The sequence below is a fragment of the Ursus americanus genome, chromosome 21 (assembly GCF_024610735.1).
Source record: "Ursus americanus isolate L20-20 chromosome 21, mUrsAme1.1.p, whole genome shotgun sequence".
Classification (NCBI taxonomy): Eukaryota; Metazoa; Chordata; class Mammalia; order Carnivora; family Ursidae; genus Ursus; species Ursus americanus.
The window spans coordinates 40159497-40176913 of record NC_142147.1 but is presented as its reverse complement, the minus strand read 5'-3'; the positions used below and the strand labels follow the sequence as shown (position 1 = coordinate 40176913).

General features: G+C 44.6%; 1 protein-coding gene across 7 annotated transcripts in view; it reads right to left on the bottom strand.

Moving 5' to 3' along the window:
* The window catches only part of GARRE1 (granule associated Rac and RHOG effector 1), a 78643-nt gene that overhangs the window by 23589 nt on the left and 37637 nt on the right, over positions 1–17417 (bottom strand). For all 7 annotated transcript variants that reach the window (XM_045796189.2, XM_045796192.2, XM_045796193.2 and 4 more), the window contains one exon: positions 556–762. In XM_045796189.2, the coding sequence (XP_045652145.2) occupies positions 556–762 (207 nt within the window). The remainder of the gene's footprint in view (positions 1–555; positions 763–17417) is intronic.

Here is a 17417-nt window from a genome sequence, read left to right as displayed (position 1 = left end):
GTGTTTCATAATAATCGTTTTTAGAACGACTCAAAGGGGAGGTGGACAATTCTTCCAAGAGGTTGGCTGTGAAAAGAGGAGAGAAACAGGGCAGGACATCTCTGGACACCAAGGAGTACTAAAACGCCTACAAGAAGTGCGTCGTCACTGACCACACCCCGACCTGGCTGCCGGGCTAAGCACTTATCCTCCGGAGCCAGCTCCAGCCTCTTCTCCCTGGCCCCTTCCTTGAAGCTCTGCTGCACTGCCCCTTAGTTGGAGGCAGGGCCCTTTCTCGGGGCTCCTGCACAGCTCTTTCACCCTGTTTTTGTAGGCCCTTCCTCATAGGAGGCTGTGAGTAGAGGCCATCACCCCAGTGCCTGACCCACGCCCGGCACGTGGTGGGCATTCACCAAGGCGTTTGCTGTCAAATGAATGAACAAGCGAACGGTAACTGCTTAAAACTAAACGTTTCTAAACAAAACTCCTCTTTTAGGAACCAATAGGCAAGCTGGAGCCTGCTGGAGCCTCTGCTATTTGAACACAGGGCACCCATCTCCCCCAGGTCAGGGTTACCTCGGCAGCACCCCGCCAGGAGCGCACGGCTTCCTCCAATTCGGGTGTGGGGCTCATGCCGGAGAAGCCACCGCCACTGCTGTTCTTTTTCTCTGGCACAACCACCTCGGCAAAGCAAGAGTGAGCCACGGGCTGGACCTTCTGTAAGGCCTGGGTCAAAAACTGGAAATGGACCTGCACCACCGTCAAGAAACATCGCCCTAACACCTGTGAAAACAAGAAAGCCAGGGGGGTTAGCCTGTGGGTCGCTGCTGCGTCAGTGAGATATGTCGTTAACTATCAATGTGAGCAGAAGGTAACAGTACCCGGAAATCTGAAATCACAGGAAGTTAGAAAGTCACCGTGCTTTAGAAGGTTTGTTCTCAAGTTTGCAACTGGGTGCCTGATGTCTACAACTCAAAATGTTTCAACCAAATAGCAAACCCCAAGATTCAAATGGGGCCTTCCCAGTTCCTACCCAACCCCCCACTCCTGTTCTCCACTCCCCTCACGTGCACTCTGGCGCTCACACTAACCCTGGTTGGCCCTGGGCTCCTAATGAACCAGAGGAACCCACAGTTCCAGTTACGTGCACACAGCATTCAGAAGGCAGAGTAAAAGCCATGTGACTGAAAATCTGAAAGGTCAGTTTGACCATCGGAATTCTATTAGAAATGGAATCCAAAGATATAAGTTATTTTGGTAACAGTGTTATTTTTTTTTTAAAGATTTTATTTATTTATTCGACAGAGATAGAGACAGCCAGCGAGAGAGGGAACACAAGCAGGGGGAGTGGGAGAGAAAGAAGCAGGCTCATAGCAGAAGAGCCTGATATGGGGCTCGATCCCATAACGCCGGGATCACGCCCTGAGCCGAAGGCAGACGCTTAACTGCTGTGCCACCCAGGCACCCCGGTAACAGTGTTATTAACATAGTTTTATCAGCCTGGCTGTATGTCATAATTCCAGTTCTTAGGAAACAAAGCGGACAGACCAGTCCTCTAGGAGTCAACAAAACATACTGGATAACTCTATTTGTCACAACAGTAGAAACTCAGTCTCCTGATATGTATCAGTAGTTAGCTGGTTGAGGGACTAGTCCATTAAAGTAGAGAATTCATTAAAAAAAAAATACTATTGGGGCGCCTGGGTGGCTTAGTCGTTAAGCGTCTGCCTTCGGCTCAGGTCATGATCCCAGGGTTCTAGGATCGAGTCCCACATCAGGCTCCCTGCTCAGCAGGGAGTCTGCATCTCCTTCTGCCCCTGTCCCTGCTCTCTTACAAATAAATAAATAAATACATAAATACATAAATAAAAATTTTAAAAACTTCTCTAAAAAAATTCAAAATAAAAAAAAAATAAGAGAGTAAGAACTTGTCACTCACAAAGCAACTTGAGCAGAGAACTTCCAGATTATTGACATCTTCCCCTAAACTTTTATGGTTGTTTTGCCCATAGATTTTGCCCAATCTGACAACCATAACAAAACTATCTGCATGGGGCGCCTGGGTGGCACAGCGGTTGAGCGTCTTCGGCTCAGGGCGTGATCCCAGCGTTATGGGATCGAGCCCCACATCAGGCTCCTCTGCTATGAGTCTGCTTCTTCCTCTCCCACTCCCCCTGCTTGTGTTCCCTCTATCTCTGGCAAATAAATAAATAAAATCTTAAAAAAAAAACAAACCTATCTGCAACTCTTTTATTATGTTCCATAACATTCACATTTTTTCCATGGAGGATCTATCATATTTCATTGGTTCACACAGTAGATTACTTACTCAAGAAATTACTTTCTTTATTAAGTTTGCAAATTATTCAACTGGTAGGAGCACAGCTGAGAGGCCCCACTTGCTGCCAGCACTCAGTGCACTGCCTTGGGGAGGTGGTGAAGCTTGGGGAACTCTTTCCATCTCCTTTATTTTTTTATTTTTTAAAAGATTTTATTATTTATTTGACAGAGAGAGACACAGCGAGAGAGGGAACACAAGCAGGGGGAGTGGGAGAGGGAGAAGCAGGTTTCCCACTGAGCAGGGAGCCCGATGTGGGACTTTATCCCAGGGGCCTGGGATCATGTCCTGAGCCAAACGCAGACGCTTAATGACTGAGCCACCCAGGTGGCCCTCCATTGCCTTTATAAGGAACTAAAATCGGACCCCAGTGCCCACCCTCTGGCCCAGTCCTATCCATGGAAGCACCTAAAAATAAGACTCTAGTCGGGCCCTCTCACCTCCCAGGACACATTTTAGATGCTGTCCTTTTCCATCCCCTCTGTTCAGAGCTCTGCTTCCTGGAGAAAGAGTCAGGCAAGTCTCAGTGGTAACACTTGTTCCCTCTGATATTCCCCTGTGGAAGTCACCAGGGCTAAACTAAAACAAACAAACTCACGCAAATCTCACACCAAAGCATCAGCCCTCTATGGAGAACAATTAGAATTAGAGGCTGAACTCCCACCTAAACCTCCTGGGTTTCTACTCATACCTGTCTCAAAGCTCCTCCCCATCAATGGTCTGTGCCAGATAGGGCAGGGTGAGGGACACAGAGGAAGCGGCCCTAGCAACCTAGAGTCACGTGACAGGAACAGAATAAACAGCATATATTTAGTCTTGTACATCCTAGCAGCCAGCCTTAATTGAACACTCCGCACGCTACAGATCTACCACAGATTATCTCAATTCATCCCAGGAACAACTGTATGAAGTCATTCCCATTTTATGGACGACAAGACCGAGGCACAGGAAGGTTATGAAACTTTGTGACGGGAACACAAACTGGATGTAACAGAGTGGTCACCTGGGTCAAGTGTCTGTGCCCCACTGCCTCCAACAGGCTCGAAACAGCTAGATACAGCTGTGCGCTGGTAGCACGGAGACCAGGCACATCACATACTCAACCTTAACCGGCCTAGGCCAGAATGAGGGTATCCTGAAGCCCCCCACACTGCAAACACAGGAGGAGTGGAGCTGGCTTCTCAGACACACAAACTCTTCCTCCTCCTCCGTCCCCAGCCTCTTGGCAGGCTATAGGGAAGAGGGAAGAGCGGGCAAGTGGAGATGCCAGGTACCCTTTGCTCTGGGGTCACATTCTTACAGCTTTTGACCAATACAATTAAGTCATTCATTTGTTCAATAAATATGTACTATGTGAATACCTGATATGTACAAAGCACAACAAAAGGCCAAAGGATACTACAAGAAAGACAATGAGCAAGTCCTTGTCCTCATGAGGGTTTCTTTGTTTTTTTTTTAAAGATTGATTGATTGATTGATTGATTTATGGGAGAGGGTGAGGGAGAGAAGCAGACTCCCTGCTGAGCATGGAGTCAGATGCAGGACTCAATGGAGGACTCAATCTCACAGCCCTGGATCATGACCCGAGCTGAAATCAAGAGTTGGATGCTCAACCAAGCCATCCAGGTGCCTCATGAGGGTTACTTTCTCATGATGGGGAATAAACTGCTAAGTCAATATGCTAAGTCAGGGGCTACTGGAGAAGGCACACAAAGGGGCGAGGTGGGAAGGAAAAGGCTCTCTGAGGGAAGGACTAAGGGAACAGGAAACCACCCGTCCCCCTTCTAAAAGGGAAAATTCTGGGAAAAGCCTGATGCAGGGTCCCCGGGTCCAGAATAGGACACTGCTGCTTGATGGGAGGATGGGGGTGGGAAGCGTGCCACTCTTGGTAGGATAGTGAAAGGAGGAGGAGTATGCTGCAGGAAAAAGTGGAGGAAAGATGATGCAGGACAGTTTAAAAGGCAGACATTCGGTATGTTGTCTCTACCATTTTTACATGTTTGACCTTGGATGAGTTATTTATTTATTTATCTATCTATCTATCTATTTATTTATTTATTTATTTTAAAGATTTTATTTTACTTGACACAGAGAGAGACAGCCAGGGAGAGAGGGAACACAAGCAGCAGGAGTGGGAGAGGAAGAAGCAGGCTCCCAGCAGAGCAGGGAGCCCGATGCGGGGCTCGATCCCAGGATCCTGGGATCATGCCCTGGGCCGAAGGCAGACTCTTGACAACTGAGCCACCCAGGAGCCCCTTGGATGAATCATTTAATCTAAATTTCTTCCCTGTAAACAAGGAATGATGAGAACCAGAGCTTGGCACCCTCCACCCCCACCCCATGATACATGGAGCATCAGTCCTAATTAGAGCTACAACAAAATATCTGTGTTGTGAACAATTCAGTAAAAGCCAATCAAATCAATGGCTACCCTGGACTTTGGAAAAGGTATTTCACAGGATATCTGCTCTAAAGGCTTAAAGCAACAAATGCATAAACACGACCATCTCGAGAGAGGACAGAGCTCCACTTTCAGCCTGCCTCTGCTCATCTCCTGTCACAGCCCAGGTCTCCTCCTGAAACAGATCCCACTGGCCTCCACCTAGACCCGGGCCAGTCCTTGGGTCTTCCTGACAAACCTGGAAGGAAATACAGACTCTAATGTTGTGAATTTGAAAGCATGTGACCTCAGGGCCGTGGGCAGCTATTTTGTCCTTCATGTGGAGAACGTTGCCTGGACTACAGGATTCCATGAGGCTACAGAACAGATGTGACAACCTGGGGACCGGGTGAACGGGGCAGTCAGAGACACTGGAGTTTAAAATGTCAGTGGACAGACACCTGCAGCTCTATCAGCAGCTGTTTATTGAGTGCTTAACCCATACCAAACACTTTACTTGCAGTGAAGCAACGAAATGCATCCATTTTACAGATGATAACACTGAAGCTTCGAGAAAGAAGCCTGCTCCAAGAGCTGGAGCAGAGACCTGATGCCAGGTATGTTCGACTCCAAAAGCTATGTTCCTAACCACCAGGCCACTCCGTCTCCCTAGGATAAGATCTAGGACGCAGCCATAATAGTGGTGGCTACTAAGAAAAGGGGAGGAGCCCTGTGCAGGAACCCTGACTTCTCCTGCGTGGTGTCAGGCCCTGGGGTGGGAACAGAGACTGAGAGGCATGGCTCTGTCATCTCTGGCAGTAGAAAAGGGACTGGGGCAAAAGTATCAAGTGGCGTAGCCTGTGGCACTCCTAGATAGCATGAGTTTCAAAGTTTATGATTCCACAGCAGAAAGAGCTGCTAAGACTGGCTGGAAATAGCAATGTGAAACAGGGAGAGTGTACAAGGGGCTTAGGAGAAAGAGCAGCTTCTCCCACCTCTTGAGGAATTCCAAACCCAAAAACACCTGTTCAGAACTTCAACACATCAGTCTCATTTAAGAATTACAAATAAAGCAACTGGAATTAATCGGCATTTGCATTTTTTAAAGATTAATCTAGGGGCACCTGGGTGGCTCTGTTGGAGAAGCATGGGACTCTTGATCTCCGGGTCATGAGTTCGAGCCCCAGGTTGGGTGTAGAGATTACTTAAATAAATAAAACTAAAAAAAAAAAAAAAAAAAAAATTAAATAAATAACAAATTTTAAAAAGGTTAATCTATTCAAGGCATCCCAAGTTGATGGAATTTCAGGCCAATTTCAGACTTCTGCATTAAGAGAAACCTTTTAACGTGACTTAAATTCCTCATAAAGGCCCGATTCCTGAATAGAGACCACCAGCGACCTTGCCACTCCTGCCTCTCAATGTCCACAGAGCATTCTGGATTATGAACAGCCACCAAGGATCTACCAAAAGGAAACCTTGTTTTCTGGAACTCCCTGATGGCGGCGGGAAAGGGTATGAGTTCACTTTCTCATATCCATGTACACATACCACATCTGCTGCTACGTGTGTTGTGTTGATAGAAAACCAGAAATCCTTTTCTTTTTGGTGATGTTTACATTTTATCGATTAAAACAGATTTTAGTGTAAGGGCACCCTATTTTGAATCCCAAAAGACCACGCTTTCTGATGCTGAGGATTAATGAAACTCTACCTTCCTAGACTATTTCAAAATTTGGTTTTAGTTATTGTTGTTCTAGGGCCAAGCAAGGCCTGACTCAGCCCTGAATATATCCCTGTGTTGGGATGATGGAATACCCAAATCTACTCCATCTCCCAACATGCCTTGTGATTTTCATGTTAAAACACACAGTGTCTCACCAAGTTCATTTTCTACTCAACCTCACTTAACAATCTGTCTTTCTCACATCCCTGGAGAGAAGAACAAATAAAACTGTCACATATACCACACTGTCAAACATTCCCAGGAATTCTAGCATTTATTTCTGACCAGTTTAAAAGTCTAGAGTGAATGAAATAGTCGATCTGGATTGGCTGTTTTTATTAGAAATTCCAAAGTCATTCAATCATTTCTTTTTCTGCAATATTTACTTTTACCTTAAACGTAACAGTTGGTTCCAAGTAGCCTCAACCTCGCTCTTTTGTTCATATGATAATTCCAGAGTTATTACATAATGACCTAACCAACAGACCAGAATGTGATATAGAGACCTAAATGTGTCTCTAGAGGAATAGAGAATGCAGTGGACCATGCCCAGGCTATGGAAAGTGCTCTGCAAAGATTAGATTACAGTATAAAAATGCAAAAAGCAAACTTACTGAAACTATGTGCAGTCTGACCTAAAAACCGATTACAGTGAGTGTTTAAATATTTAAAAATTTAAAAAACGGCAACTAACAAATGAAGAAAGATCTCTGTAGTCCGTATTAACCTAGAGCAAGCTGCCATACTATGTACAGGAGAGAGAACAAGGAAAGGAAAGAAAAGCTAACACGTGCCCGAGGGTGACTGAATCAACACCAAACACTAATTATTCATACAAGATTATATTCTGCCTCTGGACATGCTGCTGCTCTTGCCTGCTGGTGAAAAGATCAACAGAGACAGTTTCTGAACTCCTACTTCATGGGCTAAGCACTCTGGTGCACAAAATCTTTTATATCAGTAATACATAATCATTGCAAACAAATTAGGGGAAAAAAGATCAGCTAAATAAAAATTTACCAAATATCACTAAATAGATATACCACTGATTACATGTTTCCTATACAGCCTATATTTGTACCTGTAGATTAAAAAAAAAAAACTAGATTATGTTTATATGTTCTGTTTTATAGCCTGCTTTCCAAAAGAAAATATATCAAGAATTTATTACTATGCCAACACACATAGGAAGTTTTATATTTTAGCTACATTGCTGTAAATCTTAGCATAACTAATTAGGATAATTATAAAATATCATTCAGGACATGAAAACGTGAAAGGCTACTCAAGGTAACTAAGTCCACATTAATTATGGTAAACAAAGGACTCTGCTCTTCTAGTAATTTTTCCATTGAAAATGCAAGTTTCCTCCATAAACAAGCAAAGTAATATTGTGGGTTTCTATAGGGCACAGATAAAATATATTTAAGTCACCTAGACAAGCCTATGGCCTGGGAGCCTATTAGAGTTGAGGAAATTCTTTTTGTTGATATGAGTGTATTTTTCATTAAAAGTTGTCACTTCTGGGATGCCTGGGTGGCTCAGTAGGTTAAGCGTCTGTCTTCGGCTCAGGTCATGATCCCAGGGTCCCGGGATCGAGTCCTGTGTCAGGCTCCCTGCTTAGCGGAGTGTCTGCTTCTCCCTCTGCCTCAGCCTCTCCCCCTGCTTGTGCTCTTTCTCTCTCAAATAAATAAATAAAATCTTTAAAAAAAAAAAGTTGTCACTTCAATCAAGAAGAAAATATTATCATTGGGACATCCGAGTGGTTAAGGCACTGGACTTAAGAAGAAAATACTAAACTATCTCGACTGGGGGCGCCTGGGTGGCTCCATTGGTTAGGCATCCGACTCTTGGTTTCCGCTCAGATCATGATCCTGGGGTCCTGGGATTGAGCCCTGCGTTGGGCTCTGCGCTTGAGAGTCTCTCTCCTTCTCCCTCTGCCCCTCTTGCTCACGCTGTCTCTCTCTCTAAAATAAATAAGTTAAAAAAAATAACTATCTCAATGGAAGAGATGATTAAAAAAACAGATGGGGAATTCACAAGTGGAAATCCACTCCATCAACATTATCTCCACCATACCACACTGAGGAGAAGCCTCTGCATCCCAGATGACATGGCAGTACATGCCTCACCTGGGATTCTTCACTGAGCTAGGATTCACCAAGCCCATCTGACTGACAGTCTTTGTTACTCATATGGTATTCCTACTGGTGAGAGCTGTGCCAAGTCTTGGGCTGAGGTGGGGAAGGGGGTCTTCCACCTCCTCCCAGCAGCATCTGAGACAGTGGGACCCCCCTCTTCTTCCTGAAACACTTGCTTCTCTTGGCTTCCAAGACACTGCACTTGGTCCATCTCTCCCTCATGCTCTGGCTGCTCCCTCAGCAGACTCCTAGGCTGCTTTTGAGTCATCTCCTCACCTCTAAATACTGTGGTGCCTTAGGGCTTACTCATCCTTGGATTTTCCCTCTGGTTCTCTAGTTATACTCACTTCCAGTTTTACAGTAAGCTTAAATACCATCTTTTGACTCAACTGTTCCCAAGTTCCTATCTCCTATCTGAACCTCAGCCTTGAACTCCCAATCTGTATATCTGACTATCTACTTGACACTGCCCCTGGGATGTCTAATAGGCACTGCAGACCTATTATTCCAACCTACTCTTGCCCCACCGCTCCCCATCTCAGTAAAGAGCATGACCAGGGGTCCAAGTACTCATGTGGTAAACCCTGGAGTCATTTTCACCCTTCCTTCTCTCTCTCATGCATGCACACACATGTTCCACAGTGCTACAGTCAAATAAAACTGCTAGAATATCAATCAGCTTTAAAAAGGATGCTACAATATGGATGAGCCTTAAAGACACAATGGTAAATGAAAGCAGCCGGTCACAAAAAGACAAATATTGTACCATCCCACTTACATGAGGTACCTAGAATAGGCAAATTCATCGAGACATAAGGTAGAAAGGTGGTTTCCTGGGGTTGGGGGGAGGGTGGGATGGAAGTTATTGTTTAACAGGAACAGGGTTTCAGTTTGGGAAGATGAGACGTTCTGGAGATGGATGGCGGTGAAGGTTGCACAACAGTGTGAATGTACCTAATGCCTCTGAGCCGTACACTTAAAAACAAGTCCAGCCGCTTCCAGTCACCGCCTCTGCTCGCAATCTGTTCCCAAGCTACGATCATCTCTTGCTGGGATTAACTACTATAATAGCCTCTTAACTGACCTTCCTGTTCCATTCAATTAGGATTAGGTATGTCTACATACAACAACAACAAACGCAGCGGCTTAAGCAAGAGTGATGTTTACTTCTTTCTGAGGTAAAAAATAAATCTAGGATTCGGCAGTGCAGAGCTGGGGTGGGGTCTCCCAGGTACCACGAGGAAACCAGGTCCCGTCTTTCTGCTCTGCATCCTCACCAGAGGCCGACATTCTTCAATTGCCTCACAGGACTAAAGGGCTAAATGGCCTTCGGCCATTCACCTGCATTCTAGAGAGCAGCAAACTGGGGCAGTAGACTCATCCCAAGCCTCTAGTTACATCTTCACAGACCAGAACTTATTCAAGCGACCCCTGGATGGTGAGGAAGGATGGAAATATCCTCCCTTTTCCGGGCACAATATGCCTGAAAACAAAACAAAACACAAACAAACCCAGAGTTTTGTTGCTAAGGAAGAAGGGGAGACTGGATTTTGGGAGGCAACTAGCAGCATCTCCTCTCTCCCCCAGAGTCTACTTTCCGCACAGGAAACAGATTATTATAAAACAGAAATCAGATTATCGCACTCCCCTGCTCAAAATCTCCCAATGGCTTTTCACCACAATCAGAAGAAAGTCCATAGTCTTCGTTCTGTCCTACAATCCCTACATGATCTGGCCCCCAACTATTCTCTGAACTTATTTCCTATCCTTCTCTCAGCTCTGGCCACCCCGCTTTCTTGCTGTTCCTCAGAAATTGAGCACAGCTCCTGTCTCAAGTCTTTTGCACAAGCCAGTTCCCACTACCTCAGGGTTTCTCAACATCAACACTACTGACATTTGGGGCCAGAGACATCACTGTTGTGGGGGGCTGTCCTATGCAGGGTCGTGGGTTGTCAGCAGCATTCCTGGTCTTTACTTATGAGATGTCAGCAGCACTGGTTGGAGGTGCAGTAACCAAAACCTCTCAGATCATATTGTTTTGAATACATTTTCAAATCTTTTTTGTTTTTTGTTTAAAGCAAAAAGCAGAGGGAGATCCCTTCCTTCTAGGGTGACTTCTGAGAGACCAAGAGCTGCAGAAGAGCACGAATGTGACAGCAGAGGGGAGCTTTGGAGGATCCACACTTCTGCTGCAGGACTGAAATACAACCTGACGGGCTATAAGGAGAGAAATACCAAGATTCCACCTTCTCCAAATATATTTGAATTGAAAATCAGATCAACTGAAGAGCTTTGTGCTCCTGCAAACTTACGTCTTTCAGAATCTGGGGCCTGAGTCTGGTTACCTAATGTTCCATACTTCCTGCAGAAACACCATCCCACCATGGGTGTATATGTGTGGGATAGGAAGGATGGGATATTGGTCAGAAGCAGAGAGGGAAACTGAGGTCTTAGAAGATGGCAACAATTTGTCCCCCAAATATACAGTGAGTCAGTGAAACTCTGACTCCCTACCACATAAATTCAAACCTGTTCCTTCAAATTATTCTGGGTCCTCTGGGGTAACAGTCAACTTCTTCTCAGTGAGTAAGACTCCTCTTACCCTACCCCTAGCATGGAAAAAAATGGGAGATGTCATTTTTATGACAATTGAAAATACTTCTAGACATTGCCAAGTGTCCTCTGAGGGAGAGCCCACCCTGACCCACTGGCGAATGAACCACTATTCTATCTGGAGCATCTTTGCCCCTGGAATTCATATGGTTATCCCTCTGATGGTCTTTGCTCAAATGTCCCATCCTTGGCCTTTCCTCTACCTCTCTCTTCCCCCTTCTTCTTTTTCTTCTTCATCTCTCTCCGCAGCACCCCCCACTACCTGACATTACCTTTGCATGTGCTTTTTTTTTTTTTTTGGTCTATTTTCCCACCTAGGAGCTAAGCTGGATAAGGGTAGGGTCTTTGTTTTGCTCTCCGTCGCATTCTCAGTGCCTGGAGCATAGTAGACAATCCCTCCTATGTATTTGTTGAAAGAAGAGAAGAAAGCAGTTGCTACTGTCCACATAAAAGTGCCAAGCCAAGGGGCACCTGGGTGGCTCAGCTGGTTGAGCTTCCGACTTTTGATTTCAGCTCAGGTCATGATCTTGGGGTCCTGGGATCAAGCCCTGCATTGGGCTCTGCACTCAGTGGGGAATCTGCTTGAGGATTCTCTCTCTCTCCCTCTGCCTCTCCCCCTGCTCACACACTCTCTCTCTCAAGTAAATAAATCAATCTTAAACAAACAACAAAAAAAGTGCCAAGCCAGGAGCAGCATGATAACTACAGGGCTGAGGGCAGGGCATCAAAAATGTCAGTATCTTTGTGCAAATGACATCTGATTCTTCCCCCCAAAACTCTTCCTGCTTTCTTTCCCTGGAGAGCTCTTCAGCAACCAGTCTGCCACAGACATCAGCCGTAAACTTTGAGATGACTTTGAGGGTGACATCACCAATAGGAATAGGGGAGATCACAACTATTGTGCAGAAAGGAAGTCTATAAACCATGCAAGGCTTTCCTGTAAGCAACACACTCATCCATGAATGAACAATCAGGTATAACATTTGTTATGGCTTGGAACTGTATGCTTATTCTTTCAAACTAAGAGCCAATACATAACTAATGGGTTTAGAGATATGTGTAAGGGAATAAAAGATGTATTTTCCCTATATGTTTCTGTGCGCGTATTTACTTGCTGCTACCTGCATAGATACATAAGACAATTGTAGTTGTATCTGGGACTGGCATGGAGTTGGAAGGGAGAGTCAGTATTTTTGGGGAAGTTGACTTAGGTCATTCAGAAATGTTTGAATTTTTTACCATTGGCACGTACGATGTATAAGAAAAACTAATTTGTTAAAATCAATAATCGACAGTGGTATAGCCAAAGCATTCCCATTAAAATAAGGACCAGGGCACCTGGGTGGCTCAGATGGTTAAGCATCCACCTTCAGCTCGGGTCATGATCCCAGGGTCCTGGGATCAAGTCCTGCATCAGGCTCCCTGTTCAGTGGGGAACCTGCTTCTCCCTCTGCTTCTGCCTCTCTCACTCTCTGTCTCTCGTGAATAAATAAATAAAATCTTAAAAAAAAAAAAGAAATTAAAAAAATAAAATAAAATGAGGACCAAAACAAAGATGCTCACTCTTAAAGCTGATTATTTAATATATTAAAACTTATTGTCCGGGCACCTGGGTGGCTCAGTCAGTTGAGCGGCTGGCTCTTGATTTCAGCTCAGGTCATGATCTCAGGCTCCTGAGACTGAGCCCCACCTGTGTTGGGATCCACGCTCTGCACTTAGCAGGGAGTCTGCTTCTCTCCTTCTCCCTCTCCCCCTGCCCCACCCCAGCTCGTGTGTACGTGCTCTCTCTCTCTCTCAAATAAATAAATAAATCTTAAAAAAAATTATGGGGATGCCGGGTGGCTCAGGTCATGATCCCACGGTCCTGGGATCGAGTCCGGCATCTGGCTCCTTGCTCAGTGGGGAGCCTGCTTCTCTCTCTGCCTGGTGCTCCCCAACTTGTGCGCTCTCTCTCTCACAAATGAATAAATAAAATCTTTAAAAATTATGGTCGACACACAAGATATATAACTATTGAAAGGGAAGAGACATATGCAGATGGCATAACTACATATATCAAAAATCCCCAAGTAAACTAATTGAAACATCAGAATGATTGTATTCAGTCACGTGGAAGGAGACAAAAATCAATGGTGTCTCCATATTACAGAAAAAAAGCTTTAAAATATTATTTCATTCATTATAGCTACGAAATATAAATTACTTTAGAATTTTTTATTTTAAAGATTTTACTTATTTGTCAGAGAGAGAGAAAGAGCACAAGCAGGGGGAGCAGCAGAGGCAGAGGGAGAAGCAGACTCCCTGCTGAGCAAGGAGCCCAATGCTGGACTCGATCCCAGGACCCTGAGATCATGACCTGAGCTGAGGCAGATGCTTAACCGACTGAGCCACTCAGGTGCCCCATAAAAATCCCATATCATTCTCTATAAAATCTAAATTCTTACCAAGGCCTACCTGGTTCTCTGCTCTGCCCTAACCTCTTCAGGGCTGGGTAGGAAGTTCTGCGGTGGGGGGCTGGGTCCTGTCAGGGTGAGTGGAGTGTGAGAACACTGAACCAACAGTCAGGCTTGAGGCTATTCTTCACCTGCATCCCACAGCATCACACCTCATGTTTCAGTCTACACATTAATCTATCTTGCCCACAAGGCACAGAGCATTTTTTTTAAGATTTAATTTATTTATTTGAGAGAGAATGAGAGAAAGCTCAAGCAGGGAAGGGGCAGAGGGAGAGGGAGAAGCAGACTCCCTGCTGAGAAGGGAGCCAGATTTGGGGCTCGATCCCAGGACCCCGAGATCATGACCTGAGCTGAAGGCAAATGCTTAACCAACTGAGCCACCCAGGCACGCCCAGCCTAAAGCACTTTTGACTGTTCTCATTCATCTCTGCCAGCTCACAGCCAGCTGTGTGTATTTTCTCCAGGAGGGTGCGTGGTAGCAGCCAGGTGAAGAGGAAAGCAGACCAGGGGACTGAGGCCTTCTCCAGGGGCTGGTGAGGCCTCAGGAGGGGTCCTGGAGTAAGCCCGAACTCAACGAGGGTTCCTCCACATCTATTTCTACTTGCCTGGCTCTGGATATGTCAGCGTTAGCTAGAGGGCCAGGAAATGCATTCTCACAGAAGAATGGACATGGCAAGCGAGCCCCTGTGCTCAAAGACCGCACTGGCCTGAGGCATTGGAGGGGCAAGGACACAAGCCCTGTCTGTGCTGGTCCCAGGATTGTAGGCAAATGTCATTTTACATACCTTCAGAATCCTGATTTGTAAAAATGGGGGAGGCTGCCAAAACAGGCTGCTCTCCATTCCTGTGAGATCTCACAAGCTGACCAGTAACCATAAACATTTAGAATAAAGAATAATTCAGGAAAGCCAGTTCTATGTAAAATTATACTCCACGAGCTCTTTTGTTTCTGTCTCCTTTTAATTCACCCACCAAATCTAGTATTTCCCTTATGTTCACTCAAACCTTTTTAGCAACTATGAAATTTTAAATCGTATCCTCCTAAAAAAAAGCAACATTGCCATTTTAGTCACCAAAATTAGGAGCACACCTTGACTTCTACCTGCTCTTGGGGTCCTGCCAAGGGGATGGGTGGATTCTCTGTTCTCATTTTCTCCCTTGATTCACTTTTATTTTCTTCATTTTTCTGAAAAGTACCTGCTTTTCATCACAACAACTGACTCAATAATACTCTCTGTGATATTGTGATTTATAGCAAGAAATATCTATTTTGGTCTTTTTCCAACGTTCCCGGCACAGAGCTCCTAAAACCCTTGGAATTTTCTCTGTGATAAGAAAAATAAAGTGTATTTTGTTATTCATAACAAGCCTCTCTAAACCAAACCTGAGTTTATGTTAATGAGGTGACTTTTGAAGAGCCCCTAAGAGTGGGGGCTGGTTGTCAGGGGAACCAACCACTGATTAGAGGTTTGGAACTTTCAGCCCTACTACCCCTTTGGGGACGGGAGAGGTTAGGGGGTCGAATCAATCACCAATGGACAATGACTGAATCAATCGCAGCCACATAATGAAGCCTCAAGAAAGCCCAAAGGATAGGAGGTTCAGAGAGCTTCTGGATGGGTAAACACGTGGAGGTGCCAGGACGGTGGTTTATCTAGAGGGCACAGAAGCTGCCGCCCCTTCCCATATACCTGGCCCTATTCATCGTCTTTCACCTGGCTGTCTCTGAGTTATATCCTTTTATAATTTAGTAAGTAAAATGTTACTTCTGAGTTCTGTGAGCTGCTCTAGCAAATTAACGGAACCCATGTTGGGTCGTGAGAACCTCTGCTTTACTGCCAGTTGGTAAGAAGCATGGGTAATAACACCCTGGGCCTTGCCACTGGTGTCTAAAGGGGAGGAGGCCACTCCTGTGGGACTTGGCCCTTAAACTGTGGGGTCTGATGCTAGTGTCAAAACTGACCCAGGGGTGCCTGGGTGGCTCAGCCGTTAGGCGTCTGCCTGCCGCTCAGCTCATGATCCTACGACCCTGGGATGGAGACCCGCATCTGGCTCCCTGCTCAGCGGGAGCCTGCTTCTCCCTCTCACTCCCCTTGCTTGTGTTCCCTCTCTCGCTGTCTCTGTCAAATAAATAAATAAAATCTTAAAAACAAAAAACAAAAAACTGACCCAGAACTGCCTGGCGTGGGAAAACCGCCCCCCCCCACATTTGGTGATCAGAAGTGCCAGAAAGGAACTATTCTGTGAGTAGATAGGAAAGAGAAGAGTCGTTCTAAACACTCCCCTTTCTGTTACGAGACCACTTCATATGCACAAATCCTCCAGAGAACGGAATCATTTACAGGCTATTCCTGATACACTACTCCTAACGTAAGTTCCTCGCTCCCTTTTTTAAACTTGGGCAATATCCAAACAAACACAAAAGAAGAGTATAATAAACCCTCAGAAACCCATCAAAAAGCTTCATTAATCACCAATATTTTGTCATTTTTTTTTTCACCCTTTCCCCCAACACCACCTTTTATTGCTGGAATGTTTTGAAGCAAATCCCAATCAACCAAGACCCAGTACATGTTCAAACATCCCAAATAATCTTTAAAAATGTATTTTTTTGTTTGTCTCTTTGAATCTCAAACCCCAAAATGCTCATTTTATTTGGTTGTCATATCTCTTTTATTTTTATTTATATATAAATATATATAATTATAAAATTATAAATTATAAATATATATGTATATATATTTAAAATATTTATTTTTTAAGTAATCTCTACATCCAACATGGGGCTCGAACTTACAACCCTGAGATCGAATCACATGCTCTTCTGACTGAGCCAGCCAGGTGTCCCTGGTTGTCGTATCTCTAAACTCTGTTTTTAGATGCCTTCTACCTACCTTTTTTTTTCATGCTACTTGACTTTGTTAAACAAATGAGGTCAACTGCCTATAGAATATGCTACATTCTGATTTGTCTAATGGCTTCCTTGTCGTATTATATAATTTGCTCCACCACAGCCCACAGTTTATGTAGACTGTGAATTCGTTCTAGAGGATTGATGAGATTGTTTCAGGTGCCCTCCCACCCTGTGGAGAGGGGAGAAATGCCAGAATCTACTATGGGGGTACTGTGTGGTTCTTAGGATTCATGATCAACTAACTGGCTGTCTCATTTTCAGTGATGCTGAGGTGGACCAATGGATTTAGGTGGGAAAGGCCTGATCTTTCCCTTATGAAGTTCCCCAATGACCTTTTATCAACTGGTTTTATCCTCCACTGTTGACCACTTGCCTGAGTCAGTTAATTCATAATGGTGTGCAAAATGGTGATTTTCCTAATTGTATCATTCCTTTTACACAGAAGAATATGGAGATTCTTCTAAACAGAAGAAACTTCCCCCATCCATTGGGGCTATTTGGTTACCCTGAAAAACCGATGTACTGGAGAAGCAGGAAATTTGCTTAATTCCTTATTTTTCTTTTAATTAGCAATTTTCAGAATAATGAGGTGGTTGCACAGTGTGTCTTGGCCAATCAAAATCAAAGGATCCGGTGCCTCCAGAGTGGCAGATGCCCTCTGGCCCCAGTGGCTTCCACCCACACAGAGTGGGCTGGGCAGACAGACAGTAAATCTAATTGTTCCACAATGAAGTTTACAAAATCACTCAAATTCCAACTGCTTAAATTAATTATAGGTTCTTCTAAAGGCTAAAATCTGAAGACAATTTAGATAATAGAAGACGCACCTCAATAAAAGAATAAGCCAAAAAGAGTGGCTAGAAATTAGTA